The sequence below is a fragment of the Gossypium hirsutum genome, chromosome D09 (genome assembly GCF_007990345.1).
Source record: "Gossypium hirsutum isolate 1008001.06 chromosome D09, Gossypium_hirsutum_v2.1, whole genome shotgun sequence".
Lineage (NCBI taxonomy): Eukaryota > Viridiplantae > Streptophyta > Magnoliopsida > Malvales > Malvaceae > Gossypium > Gossypium hirsutum.
Genome location: NC_053445.1, coordinates 53,867,664 through 53,879,888, shown reverse-complemented (window position 1 = coordinate 53,879,888; position 12,225 = coordinate 53,867,664). Strand labels below are relative to the sequence as shown.

The window sequence follows — 12,225 nt, the reverse complement described above, 5'->3', positions numbered from 1 at the left end:
CTATTAAAAACTAATGTGGCTGATAAAATAACCAAATAATGACACGTGTACAAGGACTAGTTTTAATTTCATCCATTAGTCATTTCCTTTAAAAATTTCATCCATTTGTGAAATGGATAAAGTTTTAACAAAAGAACCAATATTCTCTTTGTTCTAACATACATGAATTGATTTACTTATTTTTTTGAGTTATAAGGATAAAATATAACTCGACTTCTAATAGATAAACTTTCATGATAATTTTATCTAGAAAAAACTAAAACTAGTTAAATAACAAACAAAATTAATTATAATTATAAACCTATGATAAAATTATTATTTTTCTCATATCTTAATCATGAAATCGGAAACTCTATATTCATGAAAATAAAACAAATTTTATGACCAATTGTTTATCTCTACTTCACTTGCTACAAATGATCAAAAAAAAAAAACCTGCTAACTTGGTTCTTTGCACTACAGCTTCTCATATACTGACATACACACACTCTCTCTCTCTCTTTTAATGAAAAAAAGCACCCTTTTTTATATAAGTTTTATCATTTTCATAATACATATAATGGTAATATCATCTCTAAGACTCTTTTGTTTCTTTTTTTTTTAGGTAAGAGTATAAAAAAACCCAACCTTTTTTTGTGCTCTTTCCTTCTTTAGCATTGGTGGTGACAGGTCAGTATACTCCATAGTGCTTCTATATTGAATCTCCTGTTTCCATTAACCATTATCTTTGCTCTTCAAAGTTACTATCTTTTTGAGCTTCCTTTACACACACACACACACACACACATATATATGCAGTTTTGTTTGTGGTATTTGTTTTCTTGCTGTTGGGTACATTTTTTTTCACAATTTGATCCACACTTTCACGACCTTATATATTTGGACCTCCCCCCTTCGCAACTCTTCATCTCTCTGTATCCACATTTCTCTTAAAAAAAGGTAAAATCTCCATTACCAACTTAATGTCTTTAGTCTTTTTTTTTTTGGATTTGCTCACCATTCTTGTTCTGGGTTTTCAAACATTGGTGTAATAATGCTGTCAAGATTCAAATTTTACTTCATTACATGTCTCTAAGGTTTGAAAATTGTTTTTTCGTTTTTTGGTTGTGTGTAACCTGAAATGACCAGCTTTTATTCATACAATGGAAGAGAGCTTTGTACCATTTGGTGGGATAAAAAATGACATCAAAGGGAGATTGAAGTGCTACAAGCAAGATTGGACCAGTGGTCTTAGTGCTGGTTTTAGGTACTTCATTCTATTCTCATGACAAAAAAAAAAACATTAGAACACACTTACAATTACATACAGCTATAGATATAAGGATTTGTCTGAATTATTTTTTATTTGTTAACTAACTTTTTTGCCATGGATGATCTCATTGTAGGATTTTAGCCCCCACCACTTATATATTTTTTGCATCAGCAATTCCTGTTATTTCATTTGGAGAACAATTGGAAAGAGACACAGGTTTGTTGCGTCTGATACTAAGTTTTTCGTGTATTTGGAGTATCTTTTGAGTTGGTGTAGTAAGATTTAGATTGCATTTTGCTCCATTTACTTAAAAAATGTGCAAATTAGTCCTGTATGTACAATCAAAGAGCAAACTAGTCTTTTATGTATTTTTACTGTTAAAAGCTGTCATGGCTGACAAAATAACCAGATAGTTATACTTGGTGTGTCTCGTGAGCCCAGTTTTTAACAGTAAAAATGGATAAAATTTTTAATAGAAGTACCAATTTGCTTTTTCATCTAACGTACAAGGATTAATTTGTTTATTTTTTAAGTAAATGGGGGCTAAATGCAATCTAACGTGGTACTTTTACCAGTCATATTCTGTATCCATGTGCGAACACCGTCCGATCTTTGATCATTTCTTTTGTGTTGATCAGATGGGGTGCTCACAGCAGTTCAAACATTGGCTTCTACTGCACTATGTGGAATTATACATTCCATCATAGGAGGTCAACCTTTGTTGATCCTTGGAGTTGCAGAACCAACTGTAATTATGTACCGGTTTATGTTCGATTTCGCCAAGAACCGGCCTGATTTGGGGTCACAGCTCTTTCTTGCATGGACCGGATGGTATAATTACTTGTATCTCAACGCATTACAAAATTATGGCATTCACTAAAAGCTTTAATGGAACATATGCAGGGTATGCGTTTGGACTGCGATTTTGTTGTTCTTGTTGGCTATCCTAGGAGCTTGTTCAATTATCAACAGGTTTACTCGTCTTGCCGGTGAGTTGTTTGGTCTTCTTATCGCGATGCTCTTCATGCAGCAAGCTATTAAGGTGACGAATTTGTGTTTTGAATGTTGTTGATATGGTAAAGTACACTGCAAGTTATGTTGAACTAATTTCAAGTTTGGTTTACTAGGGACTTGTGGACGAGTTTCACATACCAGAAAGAGAAAATCCAAAGTCGGTCGACTTTCAACTGTCGTGGAGATTTGCAAATGGGATGTTTGCTATGGTTTTGTCATTTGGACTCCTGTTTACTGCATTAAGAAGCCGGAAAGCAAGATCTTGGAGATATGCATGCGGTGAGTTTTGTTCTGTTAGTTTCCTTAACATACTTGTAGTCATAGATATTACAAGTTCATAACTCAATTATCTTTATATTTCTCGAAGGATCGTTACGAGGCTTTGTAGCTGACTACGGTGTGCCATTGATGGTTCTGGTCTGGACTGCTGTTTCTTATATACCAGCTGGAACTATTCCGAAAGGAATTCCACGGCGTCTCTTTAGTCCTAATCCATGGTCTCCAGGTGCATACGAAAATTGGACCGTTGTGAAGGTAACTGAGTTAACCGGTTTAACTTGACAAAGGGCTTTTACTTTGTTTTCTAATGATTGATTGGTGAAAACTAACAGGACATGCTAAAGGTTCCGGTGCTCTATATAATCGGAGCTTTCGTTCCGGCTACAATGATCGCGGTCCTATATTATTTCGACCACAGTGTAGCTTCGCAACTCGCTCAACAAAAGGAATTCAATTTGAGGAAACCACCTTCTTTTCATTATGATTTACTTCTTCTTGGATTCTTGGTACCAGTTCCGTTTTTTCTCTGTTTTTCTATATGCACTTCGATTTTTATGCTAACGTTTATAATCGATGGCAGACAATACTATGTGGTCTTATTGGTATCCCACCAGCAAATGGTGTCATTCCACAATCTCCAATGCATACTAAAAGCTTAGCTACATTAAAGCACCAGGTACTTAGCTTGGCACATCGGCCTTGTTTTTCTTCTTGTCATGGCCTTGAATGTTAATAGTTCTTTTCGTTTTTGTTCCGTAGTTGCTCCGAAATGGACTAGTAACAACAGCTCGCCAATTCATACATAAGAATGCAAGCTTAGGACAAGTGTATGAAAGAATGCAAGAAGCTTATCAACAGATGCAGACTCCGTTGGTTTACCAAGAACCTTCGGCTCGGGTACGGACTTATGTTGCTTAATGCTGATGCTCGAGTATCCCAGCTTAACTTCTTTTTTTTCTTTTTTCTGAATAGGGATTAAAGGAACTGAAAGAATCAACCATAGAAATGGCTTCAAACATGGAAAATATTAATGCCCCGGTTGATGAGTCAGTATTTGATATCGAGAAGGAAATCAATGATCTATTGCCCATCGAGGTAAAAGAACAACGGCTTAGTAACTTGCTTCAAGCTACAATGGTTGGAGGATGTGTTGCAGCAATGCCTTTGATTAAAAAGATACCAACCTCAGTACTTTGGGGTTACTTTGCATTCATGGCTATCGAGAGCTTGCCCGGAAACCAGTTTTGGGAACGAATGTTGCTGCTCTTCACAGCTCTGAGTAGACGATACAAGTAAGTTAATTTGCTTCATACCCTCGTAGAGTCCCTAAGTTTATTTGCTCTTCACATGATAATTTGTTTCAGAGTACTAGAGGAGTACCATGCCACTTTTGTAGAAACCGTACCATTCAAAACAATTGCCATGTTCACGATATTCCAAACCATATACTTGTTTGTTTGTTTCGGGATTACTTGGGTTCCGGTCGCCGGGGTTCTTTTCCCATTGATGATCATGCTTTTGGTTCCTGTGAGACAATATGTTTTGCCCAAGTTTTTCAAAGGGGCACACCTTCAAGATTTGGATGCCGCCGAGTACGAAGAATCCCCGGATGTACCATTCAACCTTATAACCGTAAGTCTATATAATTCATTGAGCTATTGTTGAAAAAACGATCCGAGTTTGAGCCTGTGTTCGGACTTCTACAGGAAGGAGAGCTGGTTAGGACAGCTTCCTTTGCTGATGATGGAGAGATTTTAGACAGAATGATTACCCGAAGCCGGGGTGAGATTAGACACATGTGCAGCCCGAAGGTAACAAGCTCGACCGGAACAACTCCCTCCAAAGAATTTAAGAGCATTCAAAGCCCACGGTTCTCAGAAAAGGTATATAGCCCCAGGATAAGCCAACTGAGAGGTGAGCTAAGTCCTGGGAATGCTGGAAGAGGGCCATTTAGTCCTAGAGCCAATGAAAAGCCATCAAATTTAGGCAAAGGTTAGCAAGTAATGGACCAAGCTGCTAAAAGAATATATATACATATATGAGCATGCAGTTCAAGAAGTCTGCTATGCATATCCCTTACTAATCCCCTGATTTTGGCTATCACTCATGTAAAATATATTCTGCTACTAATAAAAATGCCATTGATTAGTGAAGAAAATCTTGTAACCATGAAAAATATATTATAAGAATGGTTAAAATTGCTATGGAGTCCCTTGTAGAAAGAGTTTGATTGCATTTTGCTCCTTTTACTAAAAAAATTGTCAAATTAGTCATTGTATGTTAAATCAAACAGCAAATTGACTCTTCTATTAAACTCTTCTATTAAAAATTTCATCCATTTTTACTGTAAAAAATTGGTCATTGTACATCAACATGAGGTATAGTGGCGCCACGTGTAATTGTCTAATTATTTTGTCAATTACACCGATTTTTAGTAGTAGAAATGGATGAATTTTTTAATAGAAAGGACTAATTTGCTCTTTGATCTAATATAGAAGGATTAATTTGTCTTTTTTTAGTAAAGAGGACAAAATGCAATCTAATTTTTAATACAAAGACCTTCATGGTACTTTTACCTATAATAATGTCATTTTAGATACAAACAGATGTGTTGGTTGTAGGTTAGTTCCATGCATAATAGCTATTCTTTTAAATGTTTTTTTTGTCCGTTCTTAGAGAAGTTTAAATTGGAGATAATATCGTTAAGAATTCTAAAAAAATTAATTTTTTTTAATCGTAAAATGAACCTAAAACATATTTGGATGATATAAGTATCTCAACAACTTAAAGCTATTTGTGACATTCAGAAAACAACAAAAGGAATTATATTGGATAATCTCACTGATTAAAAGTCTATATATATAAATAATGTAAAATAAACCCAAAGCATAACACCCCAAGGGCCAGCAAAATATAAATCCCATTTGGGCATTGCTACTGTACTATTCTAGTAGTAGTACATATCTCATCACACAATGAAGGAAAATAAACCCTCATAGGGATGAAACCTAAAGGCTAAAGTAACAATACTATATCTTATACATGATAGTAATCTATATATGTATGTATATGTAATGAAACTAAATCTACTTATATCGATATCAGCAACTATACTGAGAGGTCTCTGTTATTGCTTGGGGCATCCCTTCCTGCAAGCAACCAATAGGAGGTATACTTAAGGTCTCTTCAATACCATAAGCATTCCAACAAAATGGATCATCCACCAATTCTCCTTCTTGTGGCAAAAGCTCGACTTCCGCCATCGTTATGTTCGTACAAGCGACAGTGTCGCTACACGCGAAATGGATCGGGGGGTTCCTTACGTCATAAGTGCCTTTGATGTTCTTATATCGAATATCAGTGACGTAAACGGCTGAGGTTTGGTTCAAGCATTCCTTCGACAAACAATAGTACTGGTCAACGATGATGCAGTTCCTAACGTTCTCCATCTGGATGTTCTCGAACGATATGCCCGATACCGACCCCGTCCCACCTTGCCATGTCTTGATCCTAACCCCGTTATCTGATTCTCTTATCACCGCGTTGCGTACGGTTATGTTCGAAACACATGCTTGTGAATTATGCACTCCGAGGCTCCCAATGCTGTATAAACAAAGCGCTTTTGCTATCAAAAACAATTACGGAAATCCTTTTTTTTTTCAACAACAACAATGCTCATACCTGATCCCGTGACTTGGCCCGCAAGTTACACCATTAATATCTACATTAGAGCATCCAGGACCAACTGAAATGCAATCATCACCTGTTCCAATTAAAACCCATAACCATTTCAGTTTTGCATTTTTACATATGTAGTAAACATAAAAACACCATTCTATATGAACAAACAAGCTCCATTTTTTTCAACACCCTCACCATTGCTAATCATTGAATTGTAAATTCCAACAGATTTTGTGTTCTCAATGTGGATCCCATCAGTGTTAGGGCTAAGTTTTGGGGTAGAAATGGACAGTTCTTCAATCAAAACTCCTTCACACCCATCAAATTTCATATGAAATTGAGGGCTGTTTTGGATCCTTAGGCCACTTACTACTATATTGGAGCTCATGAAGAACCTAATCATCTGAAATAAAGTGCAAGTAATGAGTATGTTTTTTTCGAAAGAATATAAAGTACAAATTAATGAGCTAGTTTATGTTAAATTATGTACTTACAGCAGGGCTTTCACATGGTCCTGGCAGAGACGAACCTTTTGGACCCTATATTTAGTCACATCATTACAAGAATTTTAGGGCCACATGATTTTAAGGAATAATTAATAAGAAGAAAAAAAATGGAAATTATAGAATATTTTTAAGGGTAACTACAAAATTGGCCCTCAAACTATTCCGGCTTTCACACTTAGGTATCTAAACTATTAATTTTGTCTCATTTTACCTCAAAAAAAATTACTAGGTCCATAACGTGCCATTGTCACATTTTTATTGGTTTGGAGGTAAAATGAGATGAAATTAATAGTTTAAGTAGGGTTAATATACCATTTAGTGTTTGAGTTTGGTTTCAATATTAATTTGATACCTCAATTTTTTTCTCAATTCGGCACATGAGTTTGACTTCAATGTTCAATTTGATACTTAGACCAAACGATCATGCACTAAATTAAATATTGAAGACAAAACTTAATTGAGACAAAAAAAACTCAAATATCAAATTGAAAAAAAAAACTAAGGTACCAAAATAAACATTGAAGCCAAACTTAAGTAGTAAATTTGGAAGGAAAAAAAATGAACTGAAATACTAAATTGAACATTGAAGCCAAACCTAGGTGCCGAATAGTATGTTAACTCATTTTAGTATCACTTTTGGGGAAAATAAAAACCTTTAGGTAACTAAATGGAAAAAATGATATCGTTTAAGGGCTAAATTTGTATTTACACCTATATTTTGATTACCCTGTGAGGTTTGCAAGGGAGTTCCCACCACTCATGTCCATTTCCTTCAATGGTTCCATTACCAGTAAGCTTCATATCATCAAGCCTATAAAACACCAGCCATTGCTTGAGACTATCAGCTTTTGGCCAACAATCTGGTCCCTTTGGTGGCATTAGGACCCCATTAACCTTCCACATAAAAAAAAGAACAGAAAAGCAGCTCCGTTTAAAAAAAAGACACGGGTTCAAACTTCGAAAACATATAAGCATTTTTAGCATTAATTAATGCTCACTTGTAGCACAAGTCCAGGTTTGCATGGCCCTGAGAAGATAGTAGAAGTGATGGTGAAAATGTTATCAGATGGTACCAAAATGGTGGCTGATTCAACACTACAAGCAGCTTTCCATGCTTCCCTAAACGCCGCCGTATCGTCTGAAGAACCGTCGCCGACCGCACCATATGCGGTTACATCGAAAATGCAGTCCGATGTATCGCCGGGATCGGTCGGGTACGGGTCCGAGGGAATGGATGGAGGGTCAGCAGATGTTGAAGGAACTAGTGCTGGTGCCGGTGCTGGTGCTTCATCAATAAAAGGAGACCCTTTGGTTTTTTGTTGCTTCTTGTGGTAATGGTACCTTGCATTTACATTGATGGGGTGTTGATAAAAGGTGAGAATGGCTAAAATCCATATGAAGAAGCATACGTGAGCGAGGTCCATTAATGGTGAACACAGACAATAAGGATTAGGGGAAAACGAGGAAGGTATCAATGTGTATTATGAGAGCTTTGAAGACAATATGCAGAGAGGCTATATTGTCTAATTTATAGATACTCATGAATGGTTTCGACAGGTGTCAAGTTATGGTTTGGTTTAAGCATTATTGCCTTTTTTTTATGTATTCAAATATGGCAGAAGGTTCTTTAAGCTGTGTTTTGGTTTTTGTCATGTGTGATGTGTGGTTCAGACATGTCTCTTTTTTTTTTTTTTCAAGCTTGGATTTACTTCTTTTAGTAATATTGTATGCTTGTGAACTGCCCCAAGTCCCAAAGTGTCAAAACCACTGTCTTTTAATTTTTTTTTCTTTAAATTTATTCATGGATAAATATAACACATAAAGAAGAAAGATAAAAGAATTTTATATTAAAAGTAGAATTTTGTTTTGTTTTTTATTTAAAAATGAATAAATTAATTTATATATATTGGTTTAAAGAGTAAATTGATTATTCCATTAAAAAATGTATTCATTTCTATTGTTAAAAATTGGTTTCTATACATCAAAACACGTCATCCGGTTATTCCATCCACTAGACTAATTTTTAACCGTGAAAATGGATTATATTTTTATTAGAAAATATTAGTTTGTTCGTTAATCTAAATGATTAATTTGTCTATTTTCTAACTAAAAAAGATAAAATATAGTCTGACTTTTAATATAGAAACCTCCATGATATTTTTACCCAACAATGCTTTATATAGTCATCTTTTGTCTTTTAACCAACCAATAATGTGATTTACACGTTACAATAATGATTTAGCAATAATACCACTCATAAAAAAAATAACTCATACAATAGGCCGTTAAACAAATATGAAAAAAAATTAACATTGTAATATTAAGTATTTTATACAAAGGGTTAAACAAATTTGAAGCTGCTTCAATTACAATAGCAATGCAAAAGTAATTTGAAAAAAAAATTAAATTTTGGGATGAAGTTAAATTAAATTTTATGTGAAAGAAGGAAACTAGAATGGCCTGTGAATAGTTGTTGATGAGATAAGCTAGGTGGTTTATAGCCAATGGAGGGGGTGGGCGTCTAAAGTAAAAAGAAAACATCAGTTTGCATATTACAAGTATTTGTGATGTTGAAAGCAACAAATCTCGTGACTCTACGTTGTTGTTTAGCTCTTTTTAGTGTAAGAAAAACATTAATACCAGTAGGTGAACGACAACAGAATTATAACATTCACGGGTGTATCCGAATTCTGTGGTCCACAAACCCTAAATGCAACACTTTCATAACATATTAATTAAGCCAATCAAAAGTTGGTACATATATACATATAATATATGGAAGTCTGTTGGGTTAAGTGAAGAAATTTAATGTCTTATGAGGTTGGTTTGAAGTAAGAATCTTGCGAATTGAGAAAACAATAATAATGTTGTGGTTTCATTCGATTCGATTCGATTTTAAATTTAGGCGTAGTGTAATATAATTATCGAATGTTAGAGATGTTGCATCAAAATCAAATTATAAACATATCAAGGCACTTATTATATGAGTTCTTGATATAAATCTCTAATCTTTTAGGGTGTTGTATCAAAATTAAATTTTAATCGTTTTTTAGAGTTATTTATAGTTGTACCTCTTAACAATATTATTTTTAAAACGGTAAACTATATTAGCAGTCACCAACTATGTTTCTCTTTTTTTTTTGCCAATCAAGCTATGAAAAGTTACAAAATAGTTACTCAACTATTTTAGATTTTTAAATATTTCCATTTTTACATTAACCAATTGATGACCAAAAAAGAAAAAAAAACCATAATTAACTGATCTCTACTATAATTTGCCCATTTTAAAATTTGAATCTGGATTATTCCTTAAAAATAGAACATGTTTTTCAACCTTTTTCAAAGTTAAAAGTAAAATTTTCATGAAACGTGATGTGATTACTCATCTTATTCTTTAATCATGTGGTCGAGATTTAATCCTCACTTATAAAAATCAAATATATATAATGACTAATGATTTATCTTTTGGAAAATATTCTTAAAAAAGAATTATTCACTACCATCCATAACGAAGAGAAAAGAAAAAGGTAAAGTGAGAGAGAGAATTTGGAGTAATTATGGTTCATTTTTTTATTATATTCCTGCCAATGGGGGTTGATGCCAGTGCCAAGCCGCTTTTTCTACGTTGATTGGCTACGAGCTTATGGGGTCCTTTGGTGACGAAGATGGTGAGAGCAAAAGCTGGCGACTAGATTTAGATTTGGTATGGTTATATTACATTTTAATTTAATTTAATTTCAAAAAAAATTGAATGTCTAAATAAAAATAGAGCCATTTATAAAATTCAAACTGGAGTTGATTGGACAAAAACTCTCCATCAGTTAGAAAAGTTCACATGCAGATACAGAATGCAAGATGAAGAGGTGATACGTGTTACCTCATAATTCACGGGTTTTTGTTTCAGTGTTCACGGGTGGGAAAAATATGATTAATTAATCATCCAAAATTAATTAATCTCATCCAAATCAGATGCTTTTTTGCTTGGATCCCTTTGTATTGTATGAACCCGGCAAGCAGGGAGACATGTCACTCATGCTAACGTTTATTTTATTTGAGGTTTCCACTCCAATATTATTTGACAACCATAGGACGTCCTTAGACAATGAATGAGATTTTAAATTCATCCCAAATTTTATAAAATTGTAATTGAGTCTTCAAAATATTGGTATTTATCGATTAAGTCCTATTAGCTTAAATGTCAACTTGAACGCGAGATAAACAGTGTGATTAAAATTTACGAAGATTATTTTTTTTAACAATTTAAATTTAAATTTAGGAGGATAATTTGAAGTATGTCATGATTTAATTAAGTTGAAGGGCGTAATGACTAATGTAAAAATAAATAAATAAGTGGGCAACAATTAATTAATATTGGAAACCTACATTGTCATTTTTAGATTTGATATTAGAGGGGACAAAAACAGAGCCATGAATAAAATGTTAAGTGTCGAGTATCGACCTTTGCTTTGTTATAGGTCATAAATTTTATATTTGAGTACTAACAATAATAATGCTTGGCATGGAAGGTTGTCCTATTTAATTTGCATGGCATTGACAGATATAAATGTAAAGTGTGAGAACTTTACTGACAAACCCTAAAAGAGAACATGCATTATAATATTACATATATATGATTTGCAGAAGAGTGAGAAATGGGAGATTTACACGCCACGTGGACTGCTCCAAAGCCACTAATTCTGCCAACACGTATGTGGATGTGGTGAGATGAATATATGAGCCTGTTTCCATATGGATCATGCATGCATGTGAAATATACGTCCGTACATTGGCAGTGCTCAATGCCTCTTTTAACATCCAAAACAAGACAAACCCTTTTTGGGGAATGACTCAATATTATATAAATCTATGTATATATATGTGCAGTTTATGGCTTCATGTGACTATAAGCTTTAAGTACCGTCATTGCAGTCAGCCTTGAGCCCAGTGTCTGACATCTGTCTACAAAGGGAACCGAGAGAAAAACATTATTCTCAAATATAAAGAGGAGCGAAGTCGAGAATTTCATATATATATATCCTCGACCCCAACTCTACTTAATCTATCTATTTTCAGGGGCCAGGACACTTACCTATTTCTTTTAGTGCTGTCCTTGAATATAAAGTAAACTAATATCATATATATATATGTTCGATCCCAACCGGACTTAATCTGGACTACCAACACTTGTCATTGACTTTCATTTTACTCTTCACATTTCTTCATTACTTTCATAGACTTAAACATCGAAGAATATACTCTAAAGTATAAAGTTGCAGCCTTCTTGAAGCATTAATCCAGCCCAATTATTACAATTTTCTGAGTCTCAATTTATCATTGGTGGGTTGGACCTTTGGTTTACTAGATTTTGCTTAACACCAATCTGGGCTTGAAAATGTGCCACAAAACTTTATATTATTTTTAGCACAATTAGGTCGGCTTTGATGTATATATATACATATATATATCTATTTTAATATTTAAATTTGAAAATTG

The 12,225-nt window shown here is 34.1% G+C and overlaps 2 protein-coding genes across 3 annotated transcripts; one reads left to right on the top strand and one right to left on the bottom strand.

Annotated features, from left to right (window-relative positions):
• Nucleotides 1–650: 650 nt before the first annotated feature.
• LOC107931516 (probable boron transporter 2) lies at nucleotides 651–4,767 on the top strand. 2 transcript variants are annotated; one of them, XM_016863428.2, is made up of 13 exons: nucleotides 651–669; nucleotides 1,129–1,246; nucleotides 1,386–1,468; nucleotides 1,891–2,083; nucleotides 2,156–2,294; nucleotides 2,380–2,545; nucleotides 2,634–2,800; nucleotides 2,878–3,051; nucleotides 3,126–3,221; nucleotides 3,305–3,442; nucleotides 3,518–3,837; nucleotides 3,910–4,177; nucleotides 4,252–4,767. In XM_016863428.2, exons 2-13 carry the CDS (start codon nucleotides 1,143–1,145, stop codon nucleotides 4,540–4,542), a joined length of 2,139 nt encoding a protein of 712 aa, XP_016718917.1. In that variant the 5' UTR covers nucleotides 651–669; nucleotides 1,129–1,142; the 3' UTR covers nucleotides 4,543–4,767. The 2 variants fall into 2 exon arrangements, with proteins under 2 accessions (XP_016718917.1, XP_016718916.1); XM_016863427.2 differs by lacking the exon at nucleotides 651–669 and adding an exon at nucleotides 737–939.
• A 620-nt stretch (nucleotides 4,768–5,387) lies between these two features.
• On the bottom strand, nucleotides 5,388–8,400 carry LOC107931380 (polygalacturonase At1g48100). The gene is made up of 6 exons (XM_016863258.2): nucleotides 7,731–8,400; nucleotides 7,459–7,626; nucleotides 6,721–6,765; nucleotides 6,422–6,629; nucleotides 6,227–6,308; nucleotides 5,388–6,148 (listed from the first exon to the last, which is right to left on the bottom strand). The coding sequence occupies exons 1-6, from the start codon at nucleotides 8,154–8,156 to the stop codon at nucleotides 5,647–5,649; spliced, it is 1,431 nt and encodes a 476-aa protein (XP_016718747.2). The 5' UTR covers nucleotides 8,157–8,400; the 3' UTR covers nucleotides 5,388–5,646.
• Between the last annotated feature and the right edge of the window lie 3,825 nt (nucleotides 8,401–12,225).